The following is a 26,284-nucleotide window of genomic DNA, read 5'->3' as shown; positions in this document are numbered from 1 at the left end:
ATCAGCATGGATGTTGAAGTCCCCCAATACCATTAGGTTAGGGAACTCCAAGGCCCAGCCGGCCACTGCCTCCAATAGGCCTGAAAGGGTGGCTGCTGGTGCGCTAGGTGGCCGGTACACCAGCCAGACAGCCAAGCTCTCCTTGGAGCCCCACACTAGGCCAACACATTCAATGCCGGGGATCGATGGCGATGGTAGAGCCCTGAAAGGACAATCTTCCCGGATTAATAATGCCACCCCTCCCCCCCGCCCACAGTCCGCGACTGGTGGAGGACGGAGAAATCCGGGGGCGCCATCTCTCGCAAGGTAACTGTTGCCCCTTCGCGCACCCAGGTCTCCGTCACACAAGCCAGGTCGACCCCCTGCGAGATAAAGAAATCTCGCAGGGTGGCGGTTTTTTTGCCTATAGACCTGGCATTGCACAACACCAGTGACGGAGGTGAGTAATCCTTGCTCACCCTACCCTCATCCCTCGGGATGAGGCGCAGATTGGAAGGGGTACGAGCATATCCATATCTCGATCCCCTTCGCCCCCTTCGAGTTTGGATTTGATATCCTGCTTTATCACTACCCGAAGGAGTCTCAAAGCGGCTAACATTCTCCTTTCCCTTCCTCCCCCACAACAAACACTCTATGAGGTGAGTGGGGCTGAGAGACTTCAAAGAAGTGTGACTGGCCCAAGGTCACCCAGCAGCTGCATGTGGAGGAGCGGAGACACAAACCCAGTTCCCCAGATTACGAGACTACCGCTCTTAACCACTACACCACACTGGCTCTTCTTACTTCCCAGAAAGAAGCTAATTCTAAGTCCAAATAGAATGTTTAATTTAGAGGAAACCTGCTCCCCCTGCCTCCATTTTGAGCCTTACGTTTTCCATTTCCATCCCGCATTCCTCAAGGAAGGACCTCAGGAGCTTTCCTGCAGCCTGAGAGACGGCTCTGTCTTCCACTGTCAGGTTGTCAATCGCCTTCAACACGACTTCGTTGATCTGGCTGGGCGTGAGGTGCTCCCCAAAAGCCTGGCACAAAGAAGAAAGAAGTGGGAGTTTTCTTCTGCTCCACACTCTGACCACGTTTCAGTAGTCCGAGGGTGCCTTCACAAACCAAGTGAAAGACATCTCCACTCTGCCTTGAGAGGGTTGAACTAAGTGACTCCCGCGTCCCTTCCAACTCTACAATTCGGTGATTCTATTTATGTGTTTATTTAAGTAGCTGAAAGATTTTACAACAAACAAAAATAAAAGTCAGGTGACGCCTTGCTATTTTCGATCCACATCTTAAATTGGTTATGACATTGGAACATGAAAAGGTTCAATCTAAAATCAGACTAGAAAATTTAAAAAAAAATTCTTGCAGGAACAGAGAGGGTGAGTAATAGTGGCTATCCGTTATATAACCAATGCCAAACAGACTGGGTGGGAACCTGCCGGCTGTGTGTTTAGTTCTTAATATACAACAAAAACACCCACCACAATGTTGGCATAGTTCATTGGCTTGGCAGTGCCTCGTGAAAGATGCACCGAATAAGTCAACTTTTCCTATCCCTTTTCCACTCTGAGGAGCCCAAGGTGGCAATGCATGGTTCTCTCTCCTCCCCGTTTTAGTCTCATGAGGTAGGTTAGACTGAGAGACTGTGACTGACTCGTGAGTTTCAGGGCTGAGTGGGGATCTGAACCCTAGGTCTCCCAGCACCTGGTAGAATTTCAATAAGTAGAATTCTGCATGCAGTTTAGGCTAGCGGGCACTTGTCTTTGAGCAATTTATTCTAATACAATGCATTTCTGAAAGTTATTTACACTAATAGCTCACGCATGTTTTTTTTTACACACTGTTTGGCATTGCGAAATTCAAGGACATGTGAATTTCAAAGGCGGGTTGTGTTTCAGTTCTCCTATTGATTCTGAAAGCCTCGATTTGATAGCTTTTGGCTTCCAGTGTGAACTGTTCTGAGCGTGGGCTGCCTGAGGGCAGGCTGAAGTTGGTGGGGCAGGGCCCCATTGGCCCGAATGAGCAAATCTTTGCTAACTGGGAGTGGCTGCGGTCATAGCAATAAAGAGTACAAAAAGCCACCCCTACCTTGGCCACTTTTGCGATGTTGTAGTGGAAGAGGGAGGGCCCAGGGATGAAGAAGTCTTCTCGGACCCATCTGACCATGTTGCCTTTCTTATTTTTATTCCTCCTCTTCTCCAGTTCCTTACCTAAGCAGGGTCGGGTTTTGGAATATGCATGCAAAAGAACCCAGCATTAGTGCTCCCTGCTCAAAACCTCCAGTTTTCCCACTGGGACCAACAAAAACAATTATCGATTTCACCTCAAAAATTATAATTCAGAACTGGGAAAAAGGTTCAGAAGGGGGCAACCAAAAGGATTGGGGTGCTTGTGGAGCTGGTTGCAGCATTTGGGGGGGGGTCCGTTTAGAAAAACGGCGAGGAAGAGGAGACACAATGTATGGCATGGAGAAAGTGGAGAGAGAACATGAGAACAACTGGACCTCCAATGAAACTGAAGTTTCAGGATGGTCCTTCTTCTTGCAGTGCACAGCTAAACTCTGGAACTCCCGGCCACAGGAGGCACTGATGGCCACGGACCAAGATGGCTTTCAAAGAAGATGAGGCAAATTCATGGAAGAGAAGGCTACCCATGGCTATTAGCCAGGATGGCTATGCTTTGCCTCCATGGTCAGAGGCAGCAAAGTACAGGAGTAGAAAGTGCTTGAATGGATTCCCACAGGCATCTGGTCAACCCCTGTGGGAACAGGATGCTGGACTGGGCTGGGACACTGGTCAGGTCCAGAAGGCTTTTCTGATGTTCTTCAGCAGTGAATCCCTCCCCCAAGACTGCCCTCTCGTCTCTGGCCAACAGGGTGTTGGCGTTAGGCCAGTGCTGGCACGAATTCTGGCCCTCCTGAACTCCCTGATCAACCCTAGCAGCAGCCAGCATGGGCAACACTCAGGGATGATGGGAGTTGGAGCAGCCTCTGGAGGGCTACAGATCTCCCACCCTGCGGCTTACAAGAAACAAGCCATTTCCCAGCATCGCCCTCACCCATTTTGGCTATCATGATGTAATGGAGATGGTACAAGGCCTCCGCTGACTGCAGGCCAATCTCCTTCACATTGTCTGCGAGGTGAAGGGACAAGAGCGCCACCAGCTGTCCAAGAAGGGGGAAATCCTGGGATACCTAGGAGGTGGAGAGAGAGAGAGATGCACAGTCAGTCCTTGTCCCACAGAGCCCAGCAAGAGAAAACCGTCTGGCATGCTTTCAGTTGACAAAGGTGACAGAGGGGCGCAGGGCAAGAGAGCTGTGCTTAGGTGGCCCACCCTAGGCTTGCTCCAGGGCTTTTTCCCCAGCCAGAACTCACTGGAACTCAGTTCTGGCTGTTGAATGGTTGAATGTTGAATGGTTGAATGTTGAATGGCTGTGTCAGCATTTGGGTGTAGTATATGAGCAGCACCTAGCTCTCCCGTTACCCTGGGGGATGGGTTGGTGGTTGGGTCTGGTTTGTTGTTGGTGTATTTAGTGTATAAGGAGTTTTTGCTTTTGTTATTAAAACCTTGTTTAGTATTAATGCATGGTCTCCCCAGCAAGCTCTCTGCAGTGCTACTATACTGCAAATAGCTAACACTGGCACCTCTCAGGTGGGCGCTATTGCCATGATAAGAGAATGAGGGAGGTGAGTTCATGGTGAGTCCTGGCACCTCTTTTTCTAGAAAAATAGCACTGGCTGGCACCTTCCCCTGGGATGGCCATGCCATACAGCTTTCATCTAGTTCACACCTGAACTTTCCAACGCAATACGATTATGAAATTGCAGCGTTAAGCCTTGGTCACTCACATCAAAGTCCAAATGCTCGGAGACATATTTCATGAGTACGTTGGTGGTCTTGACTGCTCTTTGCCTCTCACTGATTTTTGTGGCGTCAATCCAGCCATTTGTGTGCTGCGAGAGAGAAATCATTGTCATCACATGGAAGGACAACCCTTAATCCAGGTTTGCAAATTCGCAAAGCTTCATAGAGGGGACAAATTGCAAAAAGGGGTTGTTTTGTAAAGGAGGAAGTTTGCTGCAATTTGTTTATTATTATTATTATTATTATTATTATTATTATTATTATTATTAATACCCCACCTTTTTCCCAGACAGGGACTCGAGGCAGCTTACAAACAAAACAAGAACAACTAAAGACACAGAAAAAAGAAGCCATTAAAAAAAAAGCATTAGTAGAATTAGATATTAATTGGCTCTTGGGTTGCTTTTGTTTTATTATGCATTTTCTGTTCTAATTTTGTATTTTTATGTTGTGAACCGCCCTGCAATCTGTCATTTGTGTGTTTGTGTGTGTGATAATTACAACAATACAACATACACCTCACCACAGCCATAGCAATGGAATGCAGGAAGCATCCTTAGACCAAGCCCAGCCATTGATCCACAGGTGCTGAGGACTGGCAGTTGGCCCTTTGGGCTTTCAGACAGAGAGCCTTTTCCCAGCCCCACCTGGAGATGCTGAGGACTGAACCGGGGACCTTGGCCATGCAAGACAGATGCTCTGCCCCGAGCCACAGCCCTTCCCCATACGCCATCAGCAGAGGACATATCTTGTGTGCCTTGCACAAGCATTGCTAGCAGAACAGAGGCCCACTTGACCATCAGCACCCACAACCAGCGAGTTGGCCACAGATGCCCCCCGTGCAATCATTTCAAGAGGGTCTGTCCTCCGGTATGGGAGCTGCTGCTTCCCCCTGCTCTGACACCTTGGGGGCTCCCTTACCACTAATATCTCCTGCAGCGTCTCCAGAGAGGGGGCCTCCGACAGCAAGCTGGTGAGCATGTTGAGCCAGATGTAGATGGTCTCCTGATACCAGTCCTGGAAGGAGAGAAGCAAAAGCACTTAGAAGCTGAAGACCCCCTTGGAAATCCCATATGCTCTGGAGCCTTCTAGTCCAAATTCGTAACAAAGCTTATGCAGGGGTTCAAGAACGGCACACAAAGAGTCATAAACATCAAACGTTTCTTGATGTATGTAAGGTTACAGGTCATGCGATATAAAGACACAGGATTCCGACTACATGGAAATGGCGGAAATGACCGGCAGAATCCGAGACCAGGGAGAAGAGTCGATGGAAGAAGATTGGAAAAAAATTAAAGTATATTTACAGAAATATTGCAAAATTAATGAATGTTAGAAGAATATTGGAATGAAGCTATATGGTTTTAGCAGAAGTGTTATTAAGAATTATATGAATATTAAGTGTTAATGTGGAAAATTTAAAGTTAAATTGTGTTAGGATAAATTATAGAACAAAAATTGAAGAAGAGGGAAAGGATTTGTTGAACCAGTTAATTTGAATAGAATACAAAAAAAGGAGGTGCGAGGAAGTCGAGGAAATAAGCTAATGAAAGATATAGATATAAAATTTGGATGTGTGTTTTTGTTTTTTTATGTTGTATTGTTGTATTGTTTTTTATTGTTGATGTATTGTTTGTTGAACCCATGTATTTTTTTTTATTGTTTTTCTTTTTATAATTATAAAATATCTAATAAATATTATTTTTAAAAAAATAAAGATACAGGACTCCACAGGGCTCCACAGGGCTCAACTTCCTTGGGGTGTTCCAAGGCAGAGGGCTGCCTTGGTGGTGGGGCCCACCCCGTGGAACACCCTCCTATCAGATGTCAGAGAGATACATCATTATACTTCCGTCTGAAGACATCTGAAGGCAGCCCTGTATAGGGAAGTTTTAAATATTTGATGTCTGGCTGTGTTTTAATTTGTTGGAAGCCGCCCAGAGTGGCTAGAGTAACCCAGTCAGATGGGCAGCATATAAACAAACAAGCAAACAAATAAAATTAAATGCAGCGTAGGAGGGAGGCATGAGAGTCACAAAATTCAGGCATGCAGGAATCATTTGTGGATGCATTCTAGCCAAAGGTGAAATGCAATAAATATGGAAACATGATTAAAATCAAAAATATACATCCAAAGTCTCTGGTTGTTACATCATTGTGATGGGTCAAGTGTCTCGGGCAGCATTCTTTGCAGCTTACACGGCTCAGACTCTTTGCCCTCAAATCCTTTAACCTGGCAACCCCATTTTCCTCCAGAAGCAGAAGGTCCAGTCACCTGGCTCTGTGTTGCTGGCACAGAGCTCCCGGCTTTGACCTTCGTAACCTGCAATGAAGGCAATTGGAAGACCTTTCTGATGGTTTTCTGTAGCAGCTGAGACCGGAGCAGGGGGTCCATGCGTGGTCTCAAGGCACTGAAAAGAGAAAGAAGGGGAGAGGAAAGGATCAGCACCCAGCAGTCCATAAACCTGGTGAAGAAATATGTACTGTGTCTGGCCGTACTTACGTCATGCGAATGATGTTTTCCATTGCTTCATGTAGGATGGTGAGCGATGCCATCGGCTCCTCTTTGATAACCTCCTGTGGTGGGGAAGCACACAGCATGTCGGGGAACTGGAGGCGCCATCCCTGCCACCACCACACCAAGCCCTGAGTTGTGCTCTCTATCCAGCCCACTTGACAACTTCTTTGCAATTGGCAAGTGGGTCCTCCTAGAGGAGAAGAGTGGGCTTCCTGGATCTGGGAATAAGATCCCTTTTTCTCCTGGGCAGAGCTCTACTGCATAAGAACAGCATAAGATCAGCCTTCTGGACCAGGCCAAGGGCCCATCTAGTCCAGCATCCTCACAGCATTCTCACAGTGGCCAACCAGACGTCTGTGAGAAACCAGGGAGCAGACCATGAGCCCAAGAGCCCTCTCCCCACCTGTGGCTTCCAGCAACTATATTCAGAAACATTGCTTCCTTCCTCTGTGGAGGTAGAACATAGCAATCATGGCTGGGAGCCATCAACAGCCCTCTCCTCCTGGGAGAACCTAGCCTCTTTTACTTAGGCGCTGGTGACAGCCTGCTGAGGTTGCCACAATGCAGGGCTGCCTTTCAAGAGGGTTTGGAAACTTGAGCTGGAGCAGAACGTGACCACCCAGAAATGGTTTGGGGCCAGATGGTCAGAACATGAACCCAGAGCTAGACCTATGCGGCTATTTTTAAGAAAAAACGCTCTGAAAAGAAACCCCAGGAGATTCCCCCTATTTTTTTCTTTTTCTTTTTACTCACTATGATGCAGAAGGTGAGCTCGTCTTTGTGGGGGAAGGTGACATATCCCACATTCGATTGCACAAGCGCCTTGGTTGTTAGAGTTGCTGCCTTCATAAAGCTCTTCTTCAAAGCCTCGTTCTGAAAGGAGAAGGGATTTTGTAAAATTGAATTTGAATCAAAATCACAAGGAAACATAAAGCCACACTGACCCTAACCCTAATTCTAATCCTTACCCTAACACTAACCCAATCCAAAAATTAACCCTAACCCAGAAATGGTCTTGTTAGATAGTTAAATTCATGTTAAATTGCTGTTTTAGGGTTTCTTTAAAAAAAGTCTGGAAATAATTAATCCATTTTGCATTACTTTCTATGGGAAAGCGTGCCTTGGTTTGGAACGCTTTGGTTTCAGAATGGATTAAGTTTGAGAACCAAGGTACCACTGTAATGCCCCATCTGGTCCTAAGGGTGGAGTCAGTATACATCCCAGTCTACAACCCTTTGGTGGATGAAGCCAAAGACCCTGCCCTAGGGCACAGTCTGAAGGCATGTGGTGCAAGGACCTTAGAATCATAGAGTCATAGAGTTGGAAGAGACCACAAGGGCCATCGAGTCCAACCCCCTGCCAAGCAGGAAACACCATCAGAGCACTCCTGACATATGGTTGTCAAGCAGGAAACACCATCAGAGCACTCCTGACATATGGTTGTCAAGCCTCTGCTTAAAGACCTCCAAAGAAGGAGACTCCACCACACTCCTTGGCAGCAAATTCCACTGTCGAACAGCTCTTACTGTCAGGAAGTTCTTCCTAATGTTTAGGTGGAATCTTCTTTCTTGTAGTTTGGATCCATTGCTCCGTGTCCGCTTCTCTGGAGCAGCAGAAAACAACCTTTCTCCCTCCTCTATGTGACATCCTTTTATATATTTGAACATGGCTATCATATCACCCCTTAACCTCCTCTTCTCCAGGCTAAACATGCCCAGCTCCCTTAGCCGTTCCTCATAAGGCATCGTTTCCAGGCCTTTGACCATTTTGGTTGCCCTCCTCTGGACACGTTCCAGTTTGTCAGTGTCCTTCTTGAACTGTGGTGCCCAGAACTGGACACAGAACCTTGACAGAGCTCAGGAGGTCTGCTCAGTGCCTGGATGGTGACCACGGGGGAAATGGAGTCGTATGACAGGAGAAAGGCAGGATATACCGTATTTTTTCGTGTATAAGACACCCCCTATTTTGGGGGACTCCAAATTAAGAAAATGGGGGAAGGATTGCCCAGAGTTGCTGAGCTTTTGGGGAGGAGGATTACCCACAGTTGTTCAGCTATTTGGGGGAGGGGATTCCAAAAATTGCTCACCCGCTGGACCTATGCTGCCACTCACACACGTCGCAAAACCTACTTATTGTCTGTCCCTCGCCGGCAGAAACCGCCAATCGCCTTCCCAATTTCCGCAGCGACAGCCAGTCAACACCACCCCTTGCCGCAGCCACCAATAACACGCACAATAGCCGCTGACTATCTCCGGCTTACAGTGGCAACCAATCCCCCCTCCCCCCTATGCACTATCTGTGTATAAGATGACCCTTATTTTTAAACATCATTTTTTAATAATAATAAAAAACACCTCGTCTTATACACGGAAAAGTATGGTATAGCTGAGAGATCAAACAACAGGAGTGTGTGTGATAATCAGAGCCATACCTTCCTGCTGTTCTGGAATTGGAAGAGGAGCTCCTCTGTGATCTGGTCTATAAAAAAGGGGAGGTCATCCTGCCGTGCCCCGAATGACATTTGCCCGCAGCAAAGGATGACGGTGATACTGGCATTCGTCTTGCTAGTATTCTGGAGGGAAAGGATGGGGAAAGTGAGTTTAGTAGGGACCTTTTAGCAGCTGGGAAAATATTAGTAGTCAGTAAGTTGTTGTGCGAAAGGTGGAGGGCACAAGGAGAAGGGGACAACACAGGACGAGATGGCTGGACAGTGTCCTCGAAGCTACCAGCATGAGTTTGACCAAGCTGTGGGAGGCAGTGGAAGACAGGAGTGCCTGGCGTGCTCTGGTCCAGGGGGTCATGAAGAGTCGGACACGACTAAACGACTAAGCAACAAAAACTTACAAATTTTGTATTCTTTTTTTCTCCAGGAAACTCAAACTGCTGGCAAGCCAGGGCTCCCCCACCCTATATATGTGCATCAGGTTCTTCCTGCCTAAATGTAGAGCCTGACATATGACCCTATTGAATTTCATTTTGTTAGTTTGGGCCCAGTTCTCCAATCTGTTAAGGTTATATTGAATCCCGATTCTGTCTTCTGTGGCATTGGCTACCCTTCCCAGTTTGGTGTCATCTGAAATTTGATGAGCATCCCCTCAATTCCTTCATCCAAGTCATTTATTTTAAAAAAAACGTGGAACAACAACGGGCCCAGGACAGAACCCTGTGACACCCCACTGGTCACTTTTCCCCCAGGATGACGAGGAACCATGAAGGTGTTCTCTTTGGGTTTGGTCAGTCAATGAGGGAGAAAGTGCAGGACAGTGTAGGGTAGACTGACCACTGGTGCTCTTTTCCATGGGAGCTTCTTTTTTAAAATTAAAATGAACCGGGTGGATCTGTTCATCTTCTCCATAGTGAGGGTTGGGAAATTTCCTTGGTCATTTCCCAACTCACAGCAAAAATCCAGGGGTACTACACTCCTGGGTTTCATTTCTCTTGGATGGCAGAGCACAAGAGAGTTCAGGGCTGCGTTCAGATGTAACAATAAACCAGAGGGCATCAACATAGGTTGGCCTCTAGCTCCCATCAGCCTCAGCCAGCATGGCCAGTGGTCAGGAGGGATGGGAGTTGCAGTCTGTAGCATCTGAAGGGCCCCATTTTGGTTACCTCTGTGATAAACTATGGTTTATTGTGTGAATGAGCCTTGGACTCATCGGCTCCTGCTCCCTTCTCCTCTAGCACAGTTGCAAAACGGAGACCAGAAGCTTGAGGGAAGTTAACTGAAAGTGGAAGGAAAAGGTTCTGGGTTGGAGAATTGGAGAGTCGGGGGCACATGACCCCAAGGCCCCCTCAAGTTATGGAACTGTTAGATCCGCATGCAGTTACTAAGCCTTTGTAATAATTCGCTTAATTGACAAATATATATACACAGAGAGTGACACTCAACTATGCTTTGCTTCAAGTAGACCTGTCGAAGTGAATGGGCCTAACTTAGTCATGTTCATTAAATTCAGTGGGTCTACTCTAAAACATAGTTGAATGGGGCCAGCAGGCACTCCCGTAAGGCAGAAGAACCCTTGCACGAGAGCAAATTTGGCAGCTGCCCTGCCCCGGGATGCAGCTGAAACCTCTCCCCTCTTTCTTTCTGCCTCTCCCAGCCTGCCGACTGCCTTCTCTCTTGGGTTCTGCTCCCTCCCCTCAGTTGGAGAGGTGTCCCCTCTTCCAAACTCTAAGACGGTTTTCATTCAAAGCTTTCTGACAGCAGAACACTCTCCCTTGGGAGGTTGTGGACTCTCCTTCGTTGGACATTGGATGGCCATCTCTCAGGGATGCTTGAGCTGAGATTCCTGCATCGGAGGGGGTTGGACTAGATGACCCTTGGGGGTCCCCCATTAGCTTCCACTATTGAAGAAATGCCAACCAACCATCTGACAACCAACCTAAAAACAGGGGTCAGTGTACTTTGGGGGATGACCAATGGTTTCTAACGAATCCGTTTGACTGACTGACTGAGCCAAGGGATCAGATCAGATCTAGGATCTGGAGCCACAGAGACAGGACTGCTGGAGCCCACTACAGAAGGATGACTGAGACATACCCACAGAGGAAGCTGTCTGGCTTCCATACTGAGAGGATGAGCAGATCCAATTGCCTTTTTGGAATGGTAAGGATCCCATCCCTTGAAAAAGAGCATACAGTGGTGCCTCGCAAGACGAAAAGAATCCGTTCCGCGAGTCTCTTCGTCTAGCAGTTTTTTCGTCTTGCGAAGCAACCCTATTAGCGGATTAGCGCTATTAGCGGTTTAGCAGCTATTAGCGGCTATTAAAGGCTTAAGGGATTAGCGGATTAGCTGCTAAAAGGCTATTAGCAGCTTAGTGCCTTAGAAAAAGGGGGTGGGGAGCGAAAAAAAATCGCAAGAATCGCAAGACATTTTCGACTTGCGAAGCAAGCCCATAGAGAAATTCGTCCTGCGAAGCACCTCCAAAACGGAAAACCCTTTCGTCTAGCGGGTTTTCCGTCTTGCGAGGCATTCGTCTTGTGGGGCACCACTGTATTTGGAAATGGGGCAGGATTCGTTCTTTTCCAACACAGCTCTTTTTTACTAGATCAGAGGAACCCAGAGGCTGCTTCACATGCTTTGGTGTGGATGTAAATAGCCGCTAAGGATCCAATTTGCCAGGACCTTTGTCTAACCATTGGCCATGCTGTCAGGGGCTGACGGGAGTTCCAATTCAAAACACACGGATGGGGAAGGGGCACCAGGCTGGGGGTGGCTGACCTACACTCTTGCTGCGCTCTTTCCTCACTTCACACCCTTACCTCAGACGTCTCAGTCTTCCTTGCAATGGCTGCACGGCCAAAATCCCGCACTGCCATCAGCACCTGGGAAATATGGGTGCTTGAAGCCACACCGATAGCCTCAGAAATTCCCTAGGGAGAATGAGGCACGTCAAATATGTCATTTTCTTGATTGCAATTAGTGATAATAATAATAATAAATTTTATTTATATCCCGCCCTCCCCAGCCAAAGCCGGGCTCAGGGCAGCTAACAACAATAAAATAGTACAACATTCTAAAAACATTTCATTATAAAAATTAATTAAAATCAATTAAAATGAAATTGAGGGCAACCATTAAGCTAAGCTGATCATGGGGGATGGAGGATAAATGTGATTCTGTAAGCAGATTGCTGCAAAATGTGGGGAACCAAATTTAAGAGTGGAAAAATGAGACACTTAGAGAACCAATTTGAACAGATCCTTTCATCCCGGATAATAATAGGGGTGGTTTGAAGAACGATATTTCTGTGGATTCTGCTGTGAACTGACCAGACCACACCTCCCAGACTCATGTGCAGCTTGCAATGCAAGGATACCTTGCATTCTGACATTTTCGAATCTTGTGATACAGTTCTTGGCTTCATTAAACACCCAACTACATTAAAATGCATCATTTATTCCCTGGAAGTATTTGTAATCCACCCCTCACCCAAGGGCGCCAGAGCAGGAATATGCACCATCTAAACCAGGGTGCTCCAATTTCTCATACCAAGTGGGCCACAAGAGTAGTTCAGCACAGAACTGTGGGCCGCACACTGACTTGTCATGTGGGAGAGGGGAGCAAGGCCAAAATTTGACACACACGCCCCGGCCCGCATGCTGCCTTCCCAAAGGTAGACAGGTGAGGCGCTGGGTTTTGGGAAGGAGGCACGAGGCTCTGGTGGGACCTAGCGCCTTCCCACCTTCTTGCCAAAGATGGGAAAGAGCTAACTGAGGACTCTAGGACCCTGACAGATCACACCTGCCTCCTTCCCCAAGCCCAGCACCTCCTTACTCAGCTTTGGGAAGGCGGTGCAAGGCCTACAGGTGTGTAGGGGTGCCTCCAAGGTTGCTGAGGGCTGCCAAGAAAGGCATTGAGGGCCACTTGTTGGCTGCTCTGATCTAACCCAAAACTAAACAAATCTGCCCCAGATATGTTGAATGCTGAAAAGCGGTTCCTCCTGTAAGGGGCTTTGAGGGGGTGACTGTGTGGGCACGAAATCCTTGGAGGAACGAAGGTCACGAGCAGAGACCAATCCGGAAATCAGGACAGAGGGCTGGTGGGGTCTGTGGGGTAATGTCAGGGACTGGCTGGATGAGTAAGAGTGGGGGACCCTGGATTGTGGTGGTGGGATACTGGGGAGCAGCCTGGGGAGGCGCTTGAAGCATGAGGGTTCAGAAGGAGAAGGCTCTTCCAGGACACGGCTGGAGGTGGAGAGTCTCCATGTGAGCACAGTCCCAGTCCCGCTGGCTCTCCTCCCCCCTGACATCCCACACATTCACTCACCTCTCTGTCTGCTTCCTCTTCGAGAGGCAACCTCAGGAGTAAGTGCAGGTACTGGTGGACTGTCTCTGCGCTCCTGGAATCCCGCAGCTTGAGTCCATAGTATCTATAGAGGGCGTTCTAAGGGTTGGGGAAGGTTTGGGTGAGTTACAGGGAGGAGACCGCACCAGCTACATCAACTGCTTTTGGAAAACCAAAGAATTTCAATTTTACCGTCTGAAAATGTCGGGTAATACTAAATAATAATAGATTGCAAGTACTAGGCAATTGTTTTAATGATTTGCATGCAATTTTACACATCTTCTGAATTCCCAAGTCATGTTACAACTCTTTAAAGGTAAAGGTAAAGGGACCCCTGACAATTAAGTCCAGTCGCAAATGACTCTGGGCTTAAAGCTCATCTCGCTTTAAGGCCGAGGGAGCCGGCATTTGTCCGCTTCCGCAGACAGTTTCTCCAGGTCATGTGGCCAGCATGACTAAGCTGCTTCTGGCGAAACCAGAGCAGCACATGGAAATGCCGTTTACCTTCCAGCCAGAGCAGTACTGGCTTCGGCTGGGGAGGGTGGGATATAAATAAATTATTATTATTATTATTATTATTATTATTATTATCATCATCATCATCATCATTATTATTATTATTTACTTGCACTGTGTGCTTTTGAACTGCTAGGTGGGTAGGAGCTGGGACCGAACAACAGGAGCTCACCCTGTCGCAGGGATTCAAACCGCCGACCTTCCGATCGGCAAGCCCAAGCGGCACAGTGGTTTAACCCACAGTGCCACCCGCGTCCCTATTACAACTCTTTAGTACTCCTCATTTGGGGAATTTGAAAGTTGACAAGTTCAACATGTCCTAATTGCTCTGCCTCCACTGTTGGAGGCAGGAATGCTTCTGAATACCAGTTGCTGGAAACCACAGGAAGGGGAGAGGGCTCTGTGTTCGAATTCTGCTTTCCAGTTTCCCATGGGCATCTGGTTGGCCACTGTGAGATAAGGATGCTGGACTGTGCAGGCTGCTGGTCTAACCCAGCAGCCTCGTATTTCATTCTCATGACACACTTTTGATGGCAAGTGAGGCGTGGAATGCACTCAAGGCTGTCCATGTGCGAGAGACAGCTGGCTCGCTGATAACACTGACCAGGAGAACGTACCGGTGTCGGAAGACACCGGGGGACTCCCTGGTGAACCACCTAAAATTCCTAACAGGCTGTTTCTAGGAGCTAGTCTTAAGAGGGAGGCCTGTGGGGGAAGAGGACAAAGTCTTTATAGTCCTGAGTTCCCTTGATGACAGCTATGATATGCTGGTCAATTCCCTCGAGTCAGTAGAGACTGATAAGCTGACTCTGGAATACGTTACCGGACGGTTGTATGCAGAGGAGGACAGGCGTTCAGAGCGAAAGATGACCTCAGCCCAGCTGTTGGAGCATCCCAGAGGGAACAACAGCCGGGAAGAGCAGAGGTGTCGGGAGCCGGAGAAACAACCAGGAGGAGCTGCTGCAGACCAGCTGGTGGTCGACAAAGTAAAAAGGTGTTTTTGCTGCAAGTCCAGTGGACATCTGCTTCGGGACTGCCCAAGGAAACAACAAAAACAGCAGAAGCACAGGAGGCAGCAGAGAGAGTCTACCGCTTGGGTGTCTGCAGATGGCCAAGAAAATGAAGAGCTGTGGGTTCTGGACAGCGGAGCTTCTCAAACTTTTTGTAAAAGAAAAGCATTGCTAACTGATGCTAGGGCTTCAAACAAAACCATCTAAGTCTTGCTACAGGCCAGAAAGCTAATGTAGTCTGTGAGGGGGAGATTGTGTTCCCACAGCTGGGACACACATTCAGGAATGTGTTGTGTGTGCCTAGTTTGCAAAACAATCTCCTGAGTATTCCTGACTTGGCAAAAGCAGGCTTTGAAGTAAACTTTGTGGGAGATCAGTGCCAGATAAAGCAAAATGGGGCAGTATTGGCAAATGCTAACCTTAGAATTAATATGTATGTACTGCAGTGTGAGTCTAAGGTTGCGAATGTGCAAAATGTCCCAACCCATGATATGTGTATTCATCTGCTGCACAGGCGTCTGGCTCATGGCAGCTTTAAGGTGCTGAACAAAACATTGGAGTTGTGTGGGGGGATGAAAAACATTAAAAGTTGTGATAATTACTTAGACTGCAATATCTGCAAGGAGGTTAAAAGCAGGGCTTGCCCAGTAGCAAGAGCAAGCCAGAGAGAAACAAAAAAACCACTGGAGTTGGTTCATGCTGATGTAACTGGTCCTTTTCCACCAAGTGTCTCCCGTAACAAGTATTATTTGATCCTAGTGGATGACTATTCTAGATTTGGCTGGGTCTATCCATTAAAGCAAAAATCTGATGTTGCCCAAACTTTGAAGTTCTGGGTAAGAAGGATAGAAAGACAACTTGGCCAAAAGGTGTGCTCTATTCAGACAGACGGGAGGAGAATTTATGGCAAGCTCCCTAAGAAACTGGTTGCGATCCCAAGGGATTAAACATAGGCTTACCACTGTGGCGACTCCTCAGGAGAATGGAGTAGCAGAGCGTAGGGGAGGTGTCTTGCAGACACAAATGAAAGCATTGTTGGCAGATGCAAATCTTCCAATTAAATACTGGGCTGAGAGTATTAAGACAGGGAATTATATTGGAAATTGTTTGTGGTCAAGGGTACTAGATGACATACCCTATAAGATTCTCTATAACAAAAGTCCCAGTTTGCAACATTTGAGAATCTTTGGGACAAAGGCATGGGTTGGCATACCTGTAAAAACCCCGAAGAAAAGGTGGGAAAAGGGCACCGCAGTTGCTATTTCTTGGGTATGAAAGCGGTACGAAAGCCTACAGGTTTGAAGATGATAAAAATCTTTTGAGTTATAGTTGGTCAGCCAGCTTTAATGAGCAAAGAAATTGGCCCAAGATACATGCAAACCTGCTGCCAGAAAACGTTTTACTGCCAAGCGTACCTGATAAGGCCGTTGAAAGAAAGCTAAGAATTGGCAGCTCTCCCAGAGAAATTGAAAGGGAGGAGGTAAAGACTGAGCATTTTTCTCCAGCTGCTAGCATGGAGCAGGGGGTGGGGAGAAAGTGCAACAGGGACAGAAGGAGGTAAATCTCCAGAGTCAATCCACCCCAAAAGCAGTCCTAAAGGTAGCCCAGGGGGTGAGATTAATGAACCAAGGAGGTCTGAAAGAAGTAATAAAGGCCAACCTCCAGCCCGTTATGGGTTCCCAGCCACCATAAACCAGGTTTGTGTAACTGAGCCAGCAAACTTTGAAGAAGTGCAGGAGTTACCTACTCTAGAGAAAGAGGTGTGGTTAAAGGCAATGCAGGTAGAGTATAACTCTCTGCTAAATAACAATGTGTTTGTACCTACTGAGGAGATTTCACCCCTCCCATATCCAAGAATCTGCTGATGTTCTCTGCTGATTCTCCAGAGAGGAGGGGGCGGTTTTTGCTCTCTACTTATTCCGCTCCAGCCTCACATCAAAGTGTCGGAGAGAGAGACTGAGTGTTAGAGAGAGATCGTGTGTATAGATAAGGTTGCTGCTAAGAGCAGCTGCAGACACTCAGTGCAGTTCAGCATTCATTTTCGTTTAGACCTCATTTAGCTCTGTATATAGTTGTGTATTATAGTTGTAGCTAGAATAAAGAAGATATTTTACAGAGCTGTTCTCTGAGCCGTTTATGCTCTGCTGTACTCTGCTATACTCTGCTGTGCGATGACTGTCTTCTTGTGGAAGTGAATCTGGTGCTCACAACTCTAAGCTGTGAGTCCACAGCACTTTGACCTCTTCCTGTGCAGAAGGTGGTCTCTGGAAGTGCTATCCAGCTCGCCTAGCCCAGTTGGGGCTGAAGGGTGACACTGGCTCAAGGGCGATGCTGACACCTACAGAATTGCCTGAAGGTAAAAAGCCCATAAGCTGTAAGTGGGTTTTTAAAGTGAAAAAGCTGGCTGGTGGTAGTTGTCAGAGGAAAGCCAGGCTGGTTGCAAGGGGCTTTACACAAAGGAAAATGATACATTATGATGAAGTGTTTGCCCCAAGAGCAAAGGCTGAAACAGTAAAATCAGTTTTAGCAATGGCAAGTCTGAGGGGGTTAAAAGTTAATCATTTTGATGTTGCCTCAGCTGCTAAATGCTGCTATTGACGCCGAGGTGTAGTTACAGCAAATACCAGGTTATGAGCTGGAAAAAGACAGCATGGTGTTAAAGCTGCAAAGGGCACTATATGGTTTACACCAAAGTGCACGTCTATGGCATGAATGCATAGACACAACTTTGAAAAAGATGGGATTCAAACAAAGCATGGCTGATTCCTGTTTATATTCAGCAATGGTGCAAGGAAGCATTTGTTATTTACTTTGTATGTTGATGATATCTGTCTAATAACAACTGCACTAAAGCAAGGGTCTTGGTTTATAAACAGCCTAGGTAACAAATACATATAATAATAATAATAATAATAATAAATTTTATTTATATCCCGCCCTCCCCAGCCGAAGCCGGGCTCAGGGCGGCTAACAACACTAAAATAGTGCAACATTATAAAACATTATAAAAAATTAATTAAGATCAAATTCAAAGTTGATGGCAACCATAAACTAAAGTTTTGTAAAGATTGCCAAAGGAGGGAGTCAGGATGCACCCTGACCAAAGGCCTGGTGGAACAGCTCGGTCTTGCAGGCCCTGCGGAAAGATGTCAAGTCTTGCAGGGCCCTAGTCTCTTGTGACAGAGCGTTCCACCAGGTTGGAGCCACAAACTGAAGTATTTGGGATAGATTCAGAATTACTTAGGAGTAGAGGTTCAGAGAAATGAAGAGGGCGTCTACTCTCTGAGTCAGAAGGAAAAAATCGAAAAGTTACTGAAGACATATGGAATAGAGAGGGCAAATGAGGTTGACACTCCCATAACTAAACAGTACAAAAATGAACCAGAAGGACAAAAATGTGAGAATGCAACTGTGTTTCATTCTTTGTTAGGTTTTCTGTTATATTTAAGTTGCTGGACGAAACCCGACATAACATTGGCAGTGCACATGTTAAGCCAAAGAAGTGCAGACCTGGCTCAGAGAGATTGAGTAGCACTTAAAAGAATCCTAAGGTATCTGAAAGGCACAAAAGATTACAAACTGGTGCTGGATACAGGATATGATCAGCAAGTGTATGCACATACTGATGCCAGCTGGGGAGACAGAGAAAATGGAAAGTCTACCACTGGCTATGCCATATATATTGGAAATGCCCTGGTTCAGTGGAAATCCCAGAAACAAACATTTGTTGCCACAAGTACTTGTGAAGCAGAGTACTCAGCCATAAGCGAATGTGTGTCACAAGTAGAGTGGTTTGCTTGCCTAACAAAAGAGCTTGGAATACCTTCTGAAATGCCAATCTCTGTGCTCAATGACAACATGGCTGCACAACAGCTTGCTAACCAACAGAACTTTAAGAGCAAGAGCAAACATATTGCTATAAGATATGGAAATGTGAAAAATGCTTTGGAAAGAAATGTGTTCAAGGTACAGCACTGTAACACAAAATGTAATGTGGCAGATTTGTATACAAAATGTTTGGATGCTCCTAAATTTCGAGACCTAAGAGAATTATTAGGTCTCGAGCCTTTGAGTGTTGGGATTCACAGGATGCTGTGCAAGTAAGTCTGCAGGCTTCAGTTTGCAACAGGCTGATGTGAAGGAATGGGTTTCCCAAACCCAAAACTGACTGTGAAGGTAGTTTGAAAACTGCACCAAAATCCCTATTTTTCCTTAGCTAAAATCCATTAACGAGCTCTGAGTCAATGTATAAACAAAAACCCGGCTGTGCTCGAAGCTCTCTCCCTTATCAGTCTGTGGCGGCAATGTTGCCAAGTTCCAGTAGAGCAGGGATGATGTGTGTGTGCCTTATCTGTGCTGACCACAAAAGACGCACAGACCCAATCTGGGAACAGCACCAGAGCGTGTTCCCGGAGATTATGACCTATTCCTCCCAGATAAGAGTAGGAAGAGGAAGATCCTTTTATGGTCAGAAGTACAGGAAGGAACACCCTTTTATGGTTAAGAATACCAGAGCAAGAACATATGTGATGTCAACCTGCGTACATAGGTTGATGTGGTTGGAAGGAGGGAGAGGGTGCCTGGAGGATATATATACTGCATGAAACTTGTCATTTCTTTGGACTTGCTGTGGACTTGATCACGCAAGTACCTTCTGCTATCCGGAGAGCAGAATAAACTCTTTCTTCTTTGAATCAACCTCGGTGTCATTTGGCTTCCTTCCTCCTGTCCCGGAGCAACGCAGACCAAATCAGTGAACTCCAATAAGGCTACAGATCCAATACCCTCTGTGGAAGTGCTGGGTCAGAATGATGCAGCAGTAATGTGATTGGCTGTCACCGGTTTAAAAGGGAAGCCTGTCCAATAGTGGTGGAGTGGTGTAGATGAGTGTGGAGTCTTCTTTTGCCTCAAGGTGCAGGTACTCTGTCTGATTAGATGAACTGCTTCTGTAGATATTTGCATATATATTGAGCTCACAATAATGAATACTGCACTAAAGAACCTGGGACTCTGAGCATTCTACTAAAAGCACCGTGAGGAATTCGCGACAAGGACTTACCTTGTTGTGTCCTGGCTTGGATGTCTTCTGCTGGGAATAAAATGAAGAAAAGTGAATGTTTTTTGTCTAGAGAGCAGTTGCCATCTATCTGCCACTTGTCTTCTCTAAAAAAACCCCCACATGCCTAGAAATAGACTTCTTGCAAAAATCATTTGGAGTAAAATCTATTGCAATCAATTATTCTTCTTTTTTAAAGTAACACTCCAAAGAAGATTAAATAAATCCTCCAGACTGGGAGACACACCATTCATTTAAAGCACTTTGTTTCCTGCCATGAACAAACAGAATCTAGGCATTGTGGCTATTACTATTATTTATTAAATTTCTGTACTGCCCTTCATCCGAAGATCACAGGGCGGTTTACAATATAAAAACTAAAAAATACATACCATAATAACAAACAGACAATACCACTCCCAGTATGATTATTTATTAAATTTTCTGTTGCATAAAGTATTTGCTTGCCTGCTCTGCCAAATGCCCAGGCCTGGCAAATTAACTGCTCTTGAGAGCGAAGAGGAAATATTGGCCATATTTAGCACAATACAGTCACAAAACTTTTACTGCACAATATCGGGTTCTGAAACGTTCCCAGATATCGGGAACGATCAGTTGCAAAAGTTAAAGAAAAAAAATGCAACATTTCCTGGGGTCCAAGTCACCCCACCAAATCTAGTTCATGGATTGGTTCTTCTTCCGGTCTACAGATCCTGCACTGATTGCCTTCTCTGCTTCCCCAAGTTTGCCTGGTCCTCTTTTCAAGCCCCCCCAGACTGGCGGTCACCACTCCTTCTCACCAGGGGAAAGTCGTCTCTTGCATGTGCAAATAGGACCTTCCTCCAAGCTGGGCTCCCAATAGTTCAGGCCTAGGCAAACACGGCCCTCCAGCTGTTTGGGGACTCCAATGCCCATCACCCCTGACCCGCTGGTCCTATTAGCTAGGGATGATGGGAGCTGTAGTCCCAAAACAGCTGGGGGGCCGAGTTTGCCTTTGCCTGTGATAGTTCATGGCAGTTCCCCTCAACTTGAACCCTTCTACATGCTCCCACCAGCCCCAGGCAGCATATGGTCCAGAACATTTAGAGGGCACCAGGTTGGGAAATCCTGGTTCACGCTGCGCAACATCAGACCAGGGTGGATAAAAATAAATGACCCAATTTTTTATTATTATTTTTAAATGGATTTCTTTGATTTAAATCACATTTTAAAAAAATTAAATTGGATTTCTAAAATAAAATGCTTTTGGAGGAAAAAATTTTCGAAATATATTTTTCTTTTTAAGTTGCATTATAGTCCAATGGCTGTTCACTGGGAAGTAAGACTTTGTTTTAAGTTTTTCATATATGCTAAAATTCAGTCTAAGAATTTTTTTTAAAAAAATGTTTAACCACATCAGTTAACAAACATGGATATATATGCTATAATGTTATTGTTTTTGTTAAATAAATTGTTTAAATTCTTATTAAGGAAATGATTATTTTTCTCCTTCCAATAAGGTACAGCAGAAAAGTTGTCCAAATATACAGTGGTACCTCAGGTTAAGAACTTAATTCGTTCTGGAGGTCCGTTCTTAACCTGAAACTGTTCTTAACCTGAAGCACCACTGTTAGAGGTATCGGTTGGTTGCTTGAGAGCAATCAGGCAATATGGCTCAAGAGTCTGTTTTCAAGCTTTCTTCTTAATGATCAAAACCTTTAGAATGCAGAGCGCCTCTATTCCGTGTCTTGCTCATTCATGGGCATCTGAGAGTGAGCGGCCCTTCAACCTTCCCCAGCAGAGTAATTTCTTGGCGCCAGTCTGCGCCTCCCCTCTCTGCGCGGAAGCCTACTGCGCAAGGAAGGCTTGGGTAATGGAGGACCCCCCTCCTCCCCGCTTTGCTCAGGCAAGGTGTCCTGGCACCGCCTTGCCTCCTCCGACCCCTGCATCTCCTCTCCTTCCTCCGCTGAGGAAGTGCTGCTTCCCACGATCTTTGGGGGCTCTCTGTAATCCACCCGGCTTTTCCCCTCTCGCCCCTGAGCCAATGGCAGTTCTTAATCCGAGGTACTATTTCTGGGTTAGCGGAGTCTGTAACCTGAAGCGTCTGTACACAGTTAACTTATTATACCCCACAATAATTTCATAATTATCTGTCTATTCATTCCTAACAGTATAACCAAATCAGTAGTAAAAACTACTCTGGAAATTTATTATTCCCAAAATGAAACCTTCATCTGGTTGTAAATATTAAGATTATACAAGCAAGAATGTAAAAATATGTTTTAAATCGATTTGATTTCAATCAAATCCACCCTGCATCACACACACCTGGGGAGGTGGCTGGAGGTGTTGGAGGATGGTGTCCAAAATCTCCCTTTCATCCATCATCTCCAAGGCTTCTCTGACGGTTCTTCCTCCCAGGATCTTCGTACCCATCCACAAGTACTCGAAGTTTTCATCAGAGAGTTCTTCAGAAAGAAAGAGAGAGAGGAGAGAGAGGTGAGTAAATGAGGCGGATGAGAGGGAAAGGTATCCAGTGGCGTAGCGTGGGGGGTGCAGGGGGGCCGGCCGCACCGGGCGCAACATCTGGGGGTTAGGGTTAGGGGCGCAAATCCACGGGTTAGGGGGTGCAAATTACTTGCCTTGCCCCGGGTGCTGACAACCCACGCTACGCCACTGAAGGTATCATATTTTCCCATGTATAACACGCCCCCCATGTATAAGATGCCCCCTATTTTGGGGCACTCAAAATTTAGAAAACGGGGGCAGATTGCCAAGACTTGTTAAGCTTTTTTGGGGAGGGGTTGCCCAGATTTGTTGAGCTTTTTGGGGGGGGCATTAATCAAATTGCACAATTGCAGGCATCAACCACCAAGTCACCTATCGCCTGCCAGTCGACAACAGCCCTTTCCACAGCAAAGAAATCATGGCTAGGAATCTCCTCCTGGCGGCTACAACCAAGCGCCCGTCTGTGGCGTTCGTACAGAGCACCCAGTTGTCTCACGGATTATTGACCCATACACCATTAATCCGCTGCCACCAACCAGGTCCTCCCTGGTAAAATCACTTCAGTCTCAGTCAGCTTTTCAATTACCAATAAAGAAGAGTGTATTTTATTTCAGAGATAAAACAAAACTTTTGCAGCATTCCAAACGGTGTTCCTCTTTACTTTCTTAGTCTTATGTTCCTCTCTCTATCTCTGCTACCTCCCCACACTCAAGGACCAACTGCCCTAACTGTCTCTCTATTACCAACTGCCTTTCCCAGCCAACCCATGAAATCCAACCAACTACCCACCCACAACTCCCAACGGACTCCTCTCAGAACCCCTCCCAGAACTAGTTTTATAGACCCACTGACTCCATCCCCCTGGGTCCTGTCTGTGCAACCTATTTAACTATTTCCCCTCCAGCACTCTCTCATATATGTTAACGTCACACCGTCCCCCCTCAGCACTACCTATGTAGAAGAGGAGCCCCAATTTGACACTTGATTTGGGGGGTAAAAAACCTCGTCTTATACACGAGAAAAGACGGCAAGTTCTTTCTCAGGGGGCTTCTCGCCAGTTGCAATGAGCGGGTGTATGCCATAATTGAACAGGGATCATAGAACTGTAGCGTCTGAAGGGACCTGCGGGGTCACCTAGTCCAACCCCCAGCAATGCAGAACAGGAGCAGCCACCCAGAAGTCCCTGCTCCATGTTACAAGCCTCTTAACAAGGGGGGGGGCTTGCACCCAGACATCAAGGAAACCAGGAGAGACCCCGGCCTTGTATAATAATAATAATTAATTAATTATTATATAATTATTAATTATTATATAATTATTATTTATACCCCGCCCATCTGGCTGAGTTTCCCCAGCCACTCTGGGCAGCTCCCAATCAAGTATTAAAAACAATACAGCGTTAAATGTTAAAAACTTCCCTAAACAGGGCTGCCTTCAGATGTCTTTTAAAGATAGGATAGCTACTTATTTCCTTCACATCTGAAGGGAGGGTGTTCCACAGGGTGGGCGCCACTACCGAGAAGGCCCTCTGTCTGGTTCCCTGTAACCTTACTTCTCGCAATGAGGGAATCACCAGAAGGCCCTCGGCGCTGGATCTCAGTGTCCAGGCTGAACGATGGGGGTGGAGACGCTCCTTCATGTATACTGGACCGGGGCCGTTTAGGGCTTTAACACTTTGAATTGTGCCCAGAACCAATGCAGATCCCTCAGAACCGGTGTTATGTGGTCCCGGCGGCCGCTCCCAGTCACCAGCCTAGCTGCCGCATTCTGGATTAATAGCAGTTTCTGGGTCACCGTCAAACGTAGCCCCACATAGAGCGTGTTGCAGTAGTCCAAGCGGGAGATAACTAGAGCATGCACCACTCTGGTGAGACAGTCCGCGGGCAGGTAGGGTCTCAGCCTGCATACCAGGTGGAGTTGGTAGACAGCTGCCCTGGATACAGAATTAACCTGCGCCTCCATGGACAGCTGTGAGTCCAAAGTGACTCCCAGGCTGCGCACCTGGTCCTTCAGGGGCACAGTTACCCCATTCAGGACCAGGGAATCCCCCACACCCACCCGCCCCCTGTCCCCAAAAAACAGTACTTCTGTCTTGTCAGAATTCAACCTCAATCTGTTAGCCACCATCCATCCTCCAACCGCCTCCAGGCACTCACACAGGGCCTTCACCGCCTTCACTGGTTCTGATTTAAAGGAGAGGTAGAGCTGGGTGTCATCTGCATACGGATGAACACCCAGCCCAAACCCCCTGATGATCTCTCCCAGCGGCTTCATATAGATATTAAAAAGCATGGGGGAGAGGACGGAACCCTGAAGCACCACACGTGAGAGCCCAGGGGTCTGAACACTCATCCCCCCACCACCACTTTCTGAACACAGCCCAGGAGGAAGTAGCGGAACGACTGTATCACAGTGCCCCCAGCTCCCAGCCCCTCTAGACGGTCCAGAAGGATGTTATGGTCGATGGTGTTATAGGCCGCTGAGAAATCCAGCAGAACTAGGAAACAGCTCTCACCTTTGTCCCTAGCCCGCCGGAGATCATCGACCAGCGCGACCAAGGCAGTTTCAGTCCCATGGTGAGGCCTGAATCCCGATTCGAAGGGATCCAAATGGTCCGCATCCTCCAGGCGTGCTTGGAGTTGTTTGGCAACCACCCGCTCAATCACCTTGCTCAAGAATGGTAAATTTGAGACTGGGCGATAGTTGGCCAAACTGGCTGGGTCTAAAGATGTTTTTTAAAGAAGCGGTTTAATGATCGCCTTTTTCAGCAGGACTGGGAAGGCTCCCTCACAGAGAGAAGCATTCACCACCCCGCAGAGCCCATCGCCCAGCCCTTCCTGGCTCGCTTTGATCAGCCAGGATGGGCTCAAGGAGACAGGTGGTCGGTTTCACTTGTCCAAGCAGCCTGTCCACATCCTCGGAGGTAACAGATTGGAATTGATCCCATGTAACAGGACTAGACAGAACTCTAGCACTCTCCCGCCCTGGCCCTGCTCCCACGGTGGAGTCTACCTCCTTCTGAATCTGAGCGACTTTATCTGCAAAAAACTTTGCAAAAGCATTGCAGGAGATCTTGGGGTCCCTACCAGGCCCCGGTGGTGCAAGTGGTTCTGATAGATTGCGAACCACCTGAAAAAGTCTCCTGCTGCTGTTTTCTGCAGATGCCGTCGCCATTGCCACTTGGTAGGCTCGACGTTGAGCTCTAGCCCGTGTCCGGTCTGATTCGGAGTGAATTTTCCGCCACCGGCGCTCTAGCCGTCTCAATGATTGTTTCATCGCCCTTAGCTCCAGGGAAAACCACGGGGCTGTCCAGTCTCCATGCAATCGGAGAGGGCGCTTCGGAGCCAGGCAGTCAATAGCCCTGGTTAACTCCGCATTCCAATGGGCCACCAGGGAATCAGCCGAGAGGCCATCAACTTGGGATAAAACATCCCCTACCACTCTCTGGAAACCAGTTGGATCTATTAAGTAGCGGGGGCGGACCATCCGAATTGGTCCCACCTCCCTGCCGAGGGGAAGGGTCGCGGAGAAGTCCAGTTGCACCAGGAAGTGATCTGACCATGGCACTTCTTTTGTTTCGCTTTTAGTTAGTGTCAGATCACCAACATCCGTAGAGGTAAACACCAAGTCTAAGGCCAAGGGGAACCCAAAAGGGATCTGGTTCTGCCTACTCACCTGGGAACGCTGGCCCAGAGTCCGCAAGGCTCTTCTTTTTGGGCAGGGACAAGGGCCGCTGCTGTCTTAGGTCTTCCCTGCTTGGGTCTTGCCTGCTGTCTTGCCTGCTGTCTTGCCTGCTTGCCTGCTGAAAAGTGCTGGTCTGGGGCTGCACCAGCCCTGGCAAGACTAGGGGTACAGCCTGCGTTTTCCTCCTGCCCTCTGCAGCTGATGTTGAAGGCTTTGCCAATGCCGGCAGTAGGACAGGGGCCTCGTCCTCATATGAGGGGTAGATTCTGTTTTTCTTCTTTCGTTTTAGAAAAGAAGCCATCCTGCAAGATGCAAAAAGATTAGGAATTATTGGAAAATGATATATAAGGATTTAAAAAACTGTTTAAAAAGAC

The 26,284-nt window shown here is 47.1% G+C and overlaps 1 protein-coding gene across 1 annotated transcript in view; it reads right to left on the bottom strand.

Annotated features, from left to right (window-relative positions):
- LOC310668100 (maestro heat-like repeat family member 5) overlaps positions 1–25,996 on the bottom strand; it is a 39,631-nt gene extending 13,635 nt beyond the window's left edge. Inside the window, exons 1-14 of the mRNA XM_083421028.1 lie at positions 25,902–25,996; positions 22,047–22,186; positions 19,743–19,772; positions 13,140–13,256; positions 11,633–11,743; positions 8,802–8,942; positions 7,124–7,243; positions 6,356–6,429; positions 6,128–6,263; positions 4,774–4,869; positions 3,837–3,941; positions 3,046–3,181; positions 2,077–2,198; positions 870–1,019 (exon numbers count right to left, since the gene is read on the bottom strand). Of these exons, the coding sequence (XP_083277154.1) occupies positions 870–1,019; positions 2,077–2,198; positions 3,046–3,181; positions 3,837–3,941; positions 4,774–4,869; positions 6,128–6,263; positions 6,356–6,429; positions 7,124–7,243; positions 8,802–8,942; positions 11,633–11,743; positions 13,140–13,256; positions 19,743–19,772; positions 22,047–22,154 (1,446 nt within the window). The 5' untranslated portion in view covers positions 22,155–22,186; positions 25,902–25,996. The remainder of the gene's footprint in view (positions 1–869; positions 1,020–2,076; positions 2,199–3,045; positions 3,182–3,836; positions 3,942–4,773; positions 4,870–6,127; positions 6,264–6,355; positions 6,430–7,123; positions 7,244–8,801; positions 8,943–11,632; positions 11,744–13,139; positions 13,257–19,742; positions 19,773–22,046; positions 22,187–25,901) is intronic.
- Between the last annotated feature and the right edge of the window lie 288 nt (positions 25,997–26,284).

The sequence above is a fragment of the Podarcis tiliguerta genome (assembly GCF_965153285.1).
Source record: "Podarcis tiliguerta genome assembly, chromosome: 17".
Taxonomy (NCBI): domain Eukaryota; kingdom Metazoa; phylum Chordata; class Lepidosauria; order Squamata; family Lacertidae; genus Podarcis; species Podarcis tiliguerta.
The sequence above is the reverse complement of the archived record's forward strand: the minus strand, read 5'-3'. Positions and strand labels throughout refer to the sequence as shown.